Raw genomic sequence first — 6155 nt, 5'->3', positions numbered from 1 at the left:
GGGAAGGGTTTTCCCCCTTTAAGTTTCTGACCTTAGAAGTAAGCATTGAGCCTTGGTCAGAGATCTTTTTCTTGGCTCGTTATTTCTCATGTCATCCTTCCCTTCTATAGCCAGGTTTCCTTTCAGGAATCCAGTAACCTGTGGCCGCTGGCGGTTACACACAGACACACAGACACTCAATTAAGTCATAATATTTGGTTAAAGTATAAGAAATAAAAATTATCTTATTGTTCAAAATATATAAAGTAAATGGAATACTTAACTATTGAGTGATGCCTGTAAGAAACTGATGGCTTAGTCACTGAGAACTAAAAAGACTTCAACACAGAGCACTTTGCAGCAAACAAGTACAAACACTTTAAAAGGCATTTAAAACTCATGTGCTTATTGGTGTTCTGCTTGCATGTACGTCTGTGTGAGGGTGTCGATCCCCTGGGACTCGAGTTACCATTATGAGCTGCCAAATAGGTGTTAGGAATTGAACCCTGGCCATCCTCTGGAAGAACACCAATGCTCCTAACTGATGAGCCATCTCTCCAGCCCTTTTAAAGAGGCGTTTTTAATTTACAAAGACAACATCCATAAAAACAAGCAAATTCAACCATTGAAAAAGTGTGCCCAGGGTTCATGCATTCCACATGAATTTACAGGCATCCCCTGATACTATTACATAGGTAACTCATCTCAACAGCAATGCAGTCGGAAATCAGTCAGAAGAACACAGAAAGACAATGTGTTCCCAAAATAAACACTGCAAAACAATCCATAGGTCCATCTGTGATGTGTTTAAAAATGAATGACTATCAAAAATATGTCCCTCACCACAGTGTCTGATGATGGATTCACATAGAGCTCAGTGGTGGCTTTAGAGCTGAAACGTGTTCGTTAAAAGACAAAAAGATGGGCGATACAACCAGCCCTGGGCTGAATAGAGTCTCTGCTTCCTATTTCTTTGGATGTCTTTTCAAAAGGAATTATAACACACAGACCAGTTACCATACAGCCCGCTCAGGATACTAGAATGCTTCTGAGCTTTAGTGCTTTCTGTGGGATGGCCTTGCTAAGTCGATAAGATATGGTTCTTAAATGTTAGAACTTCTCTAATTTTGCTGTTTTAAACTTTAACACTTTAATCTAAAAATATCACTGACAAAAATCTCTACTTTTGCCTTGCCATGAGAAGTTATTTGATGTATTCAAATGTTCATTGCTTTTTTTTTTTCTCTAGTTAATCTATTTCCACTCTTCCAATTTCTGAAAGATACCATTAGAAACTGACATATCAGAAGATCAGGCATGACAAAGTTTCTTCTTGTATGTTTCTTATCTTCAGTATTCCTGAAATAAAATAAGAAGTCTGTAACATGTAGAAAGAACTTTTTAATTATTAAGGATGTAATCATTTCTGCAGTGATTTCTTGACATCACTCAATAGTTGTATTCTTAACATGATCACACCACCCCCTCACAATAGAAAAGGGATCTGGGTACTGACAGAACCCGTAACTCACCACAGGTGAGTAATCAATGTGATTGTAGCTAGCACTAGGTTTCCAGTGAAGACTTCATCTGTAGGGCTCCTGGGAAACCATATATGTAAATGATCATTGCAGCCGGGGGGGGGAGGGGGGGGGAGGGGAAGGCTGTGGGCTGCCTGAGAGCAACTTGCATGTGTGTCACTAAACTAGAAGAGAGACCATGAGGAGGGCAGGGGCCATTCTGAGCAGAGAGCAGGTGACAACAAGAGCTGGGACAGGGGAAAAAGGGGAGGGAAGAACAGCCGGGTTAGGGCAGGGGCTGGGAGAAGGTGTGGAGGGGAGGGAAGGACAGCAGGGTCAGGGCAGGGGCTGGGGGGGGGGGGGGGGGGGGAGGGAGGGACAGCAGGGTCAGGGCAGGGGCTGGGAGGAAGTGTGGAGGGGAGGGAGGCCAAGAAAATCTGCATAAAATGTCCTAATAAAGCCATCACTTAGTATGCTGCTAACTAAAGCCCCTCAAAAGAAAAGGAAGATAGGAAAACCACATTTTATTTTATTTTTAAAAAGTAAACAATCTATAAAAGTGTCAGAGTAACAAAGAGTGAAAACATGCATGGATAATTCTTTTTAAATAAATTATGAAAGTCAGAGGTTAGATATAAAATTTAATGAAGCACAAAATTTTAGCTATCAGTATAAAATAATTTAGTTATTTCATTTCACATGAAAATAATTTTGAATTTTGTGTAATTGCAGGAAAAATAGGCCACAGTGGGAAAAGAATTTTGACCACTTGGGGGGGGGAGTTTTTTCCACCCCTACATTCTAAGGGAAAGTTACATGTCATTTTCCTTTGGAGATATATATATTTACATATAAAAGAAAAGAGAAAGATTAACTGGTAGTTTTGATGAAAAGACAAAAAAAAATGTACACAGTTCTTTAATAAAGGCCAAGGACAGAAACTTAAGTAACTGTTCAGCTCAAGCCTTCCATGGGAGATCCTTCCCTTCCTTCACATGCTGCTGGTCAGACGCCACAGCAGCCACTATAAGGCACACAGCACATATATTCAGAAGTTATGTTGGGCTGCAGACATGACTCAGCAGTTAAGAGTGAAGTGTGCTGTTCCAGGGAACCTGAGTGTAAGTCCCAGCACTCACATCTGACGACTGGACTTGAAGCTACAGCTATGGGTGTGTCCAGCTCTGGAGGGTCCTCAGGCTTCTGTACTTGTGTATGTACCCACGCCCACCCCCACCCGTTCACAGAGGAAAAATAACAAAAGTTAATAAAAAGCAAAATCATCCTGATTGTCAGCAGCGTGAGATGATACCCACCCGCAATCCCAGCCCTCTGGACAATGAGACAGAGGGATTGGAGTTTGAAGCCTGCCTGTACTCTATGGTGAGTCCTTGTCTCAAACAACAATAAAATCATAGCTTCGCTGAAATTCAAAGTAAATGAAACAGTCTGGCCGCATGCATGTGCAGCACACTGCATAAGAACGAGAACAACTTTCACACAAACACAACATTAGCAAATTATACAAAAGCACTCTGCTTGCCCACCAACTGAAAGGCAGTTACCTTTGGAGTATTTTGTAGCAATTCTAAAAAATTACCATTCTATCAATACAAAAAGGTTTTGTTATAAATATACTATAAAGCATTTATTAAATTTGAAGGTCTAGTCAAATTTCAAACAATTTAAAAACTAAGGTTCATCATTAAAAGGACGTGTGTGTGTGTGTGTGTGTGGTGTGTGTGTGTGTGTGGTGTGTGTGTGTGTGTGTGTGTGTGTGTGTGTGTGCGCTATGAGCTAGGTAACCAGAGATGAAATTATTTTCTTAATAAAACTGTAGTGTAGCTCTGTTGTAAATTTAAAAGTCTTATGCTAAGCATCACACTCAGTGAGATTTGGGAGCTTACTTCATATAAAAGTTTTGGAACACTTAAGTAATAAGCATTCAGGGAACTCTAATAACAAATTTAAGCCCAAATAAGACACAAGATCTTTCTACAATGTGAGAGAAACACCCTCTGATAATAGTACAGACAGATCAAATTTGTATACTCACTTTATTATTGAAGGCTTAAATTTAAAAAATAAATAATGTAGTCTCTTCTTTAGTATTATTCAAGAAAATTTGATATTTGCTGTGCCTTTTTCCCAAAAATGAGTCTGGTAATTTTAAAAGAAGTTATAAAATTTAAGAAATCCTAGTAATAATTATCCTGTTAGAAATGTAAAATAAAAAATTAATATAACCACATTTAGTAGAGGGTTAAACGTTTACTTATGTCTATTTTATGTTCTTTGAAACATAAGATAAAAATACCAAAATTATGATACCTAATTATGAGATATTATATATCCATTCATTTTAATCAGTCATGAACTAACCAAGATTTGATTAAATATCTAACCATGTCTTAGTTAGGGTTTCATTGCTGTGAAGGGACATCATAACCAAGGCAGCTCTTACAAAGGACAACATCTAATTGTGGCTGGCTTATAGGTTCAGAAGTTTAGTCCATTATCATCATGGCAGGAAGCATGGCAGCATCCAGGCAGGCGTGATGCTGGAGGAGCCAAGAGTTCTACATATTGATACAAAGGCAGCCAGGAGAAGACTGTCCAGGCAGTTAGGAAGAGGGTCTCAAAAACCACTTTCATAGTGACAAGCTTCCTCCAACAAGGCCACACCTCCTAACAGTGCCACTCCTTGGATCAAACATATTCACAACACATATTCCACTCCCTGGCCTCCATAGGCTTATTCAAACACATGAGTCTATGGGAGACATACCTAAATATAGCATAATGAAAAATACATTTAGTACATATTTAAAGGTCCCCACAGTCTATAACAGTCTCAACAATGTTAGCAGTCTCTTCTGAGATTCACCCAATCACTTAATCATCCCCTATAAAATCAAAATCAAAAAGCACATCACATACTTCCAACATCACAGGATATACATTATCATTGAAAAATGTCATGGTGAGGAACTACTGGACCAAAGCAAGACCAAAACCACCTGAGCAAACTCCAAAACTCTGCGTCTTCATGTCTGATGTCAAAGCTCCCTCCAGATCTCCAACTCTTTCATCTTTGTTGACTGCAGCAAACTTCTTTCTCTTTGGCTGATTCCACTCCCTGTTAGTGCTTTCCTTGGTAGGTATCCCACTCCTATGGCATCTCTAACATCTTGGGGTCTCCAAGGCAACTTCAATGTTCCAGCTTCTTGTTTCAATGTCTAGGATCCACACATGATCTTATGGCCTATAAAGGACTTGGGTCACTTCTACAGCTCTGCCCTCTGTAGCACACTAAGCTCAGGTTGACTCCACTCTACTGTTGAGCTGTTCTTAGTGGTCATCCCATGGTATACTGGCATCTCCAATGTGCTGGGGGTTTTCTGCTTCAACTAGGCTTTACCAACAGCCTCTTACAGGCTGACTGTCTTCATGGTGCCAAGCCTCAACTTCTTTTCATGACCCCTTCAGTCTTGGATGTCAACTGCAACTGAGGCTGTACCTTCACCAATGGCCTTCCATGGCCTCTCACAATGCCAAGGCTCAGGTGCTCTCCCTGACCCCTTCAAATCTAGTACCAGCTGGGTAATTTTTACACATAATCAACCCAGCTGCAGCACAAAGTACAACCTTGGATATCTCTGGAACACAGAGGCTGAAATATGGCCCTCTTGTTCAATTACATCTTCATCAACTTTTTGTTTTCGACGATTTCATTCACTGCCTAAACTTGGCTTGTCCTGGAACTTGCTCTGTCGACTGACTTTGAACTCAGAGATCTGCTTGCCACTGTCCCCTGGAATTAAAGACATATGCAACTTTTCCTGGGCCTAACCTTTTCATGGCCACTATTTCTCAAGATCCAGATTAAAAGCCTGTATCTTTCAGCCTCAAGATCTGCATCACAAATGTGCCCCAGATTCCTGGATTGTAGTTCATTTAAGACCAGGTAATAATAATGCCTCATACAATTGCAAATGCACAAGTTATCTGGAAGGGATCTTTCCCCAAGGTCACCACTTTCTTACCTTCATTTACTATCTTTGAACACAGTGGAGGGGCCAGCCCCAGCTGCTCTTTCTTGCTCTTGGTTCTTCCTGAGGCATCAGAGGGGGAAGAGTGTAGGTGGGGGTAAGACTTGGTCTTACAAGATATCTAGGGTTGCTGTATAATAATAAAATGTTTGCCTATTGTCTTAGTCAGGGTTTCTATTCCTGGACAAATGGTTTATTCAGCTTACACTTCCACATTGCTGTTCATCACCAAGGAAGTCAGGACTGGAACTCAAGAAGGACAGGAAGCAGGAGCTGATGCAAAAGCCATGGAGGGATGTTCCTTACTGGCTTGCATCCCCTGGCTTGTTCAGCCTGCTCTCTTATAGAACCAAGACTACCAGCCCAGGGATGGCACCACCCACAAGGGGACCTCCCCACTTGATCACTAATTGAGAAAATGCCTTGTAGCTGGATCTCATGGAGGCATTTCCTCAATTGAAGCTCCTTTCTCTGTGATAACTCCAGCTGTGTCAAGTTGACACAAAACTAGCCAGTACAATTGACCCCTTGTCAACTTGACACACAAACACATCACTAGTAAGCCTCAACCCTTAGTTCTTATTCATCCCCAAGATCTAAATAA

At 40.7% G+C, this 6155-nt stretch overlaps 1 protein-coding gene across 7 annotated transcripts in view; it reads right to left on the bottom strand.

Moving 5' to 3' along the window:
- Positions 1 to 279: 279 nt before the first annotated feature.
- Positions 280 to 6155, bottom strand: part of Mgat4d (MGAT4 family member D) — a 33405-nt gene continuing 27529 nt past the window's right edge. For 2 of the 7 annotated variants that reach the window (XM_021170093.1, XM_021170098.2), the window contains exon 11: positions 3561 to 3659. In XM_021170093.1, the coding sequence (XP_021025752.1) occupies positions 3615 to 3659 (45 nt within the window). In that variant the 3' untranslated portion in view covers positions 3561 to 3614. Of the gene's footprint in view, positions 1339 to 3555; positions 3713 to 6155 lie in introns of those variants that run through there. The other 5 variants (XR_002378542.1, XM_021170096.1, XM_021170097.1 and 2 more) reach the window with 5 other exon arrangements.

The sequence above is a fragment of the Mus caroli genome, chromosome 8 (genome assembly GCF_900094665.2).
Source record: "Mus caroli chromosome 8, CAROLI_EIJ_v1.1, whole genome shotgun sequence".
Lineage (NCBI taxonomy): Eukaryota > Metazoa > Chordata > Mammalia > Rodentia > Muridae > Mus > Mus caroli.
This window is presented reverse-complemented; position numbering and strand designations above follow the sequence as displayed.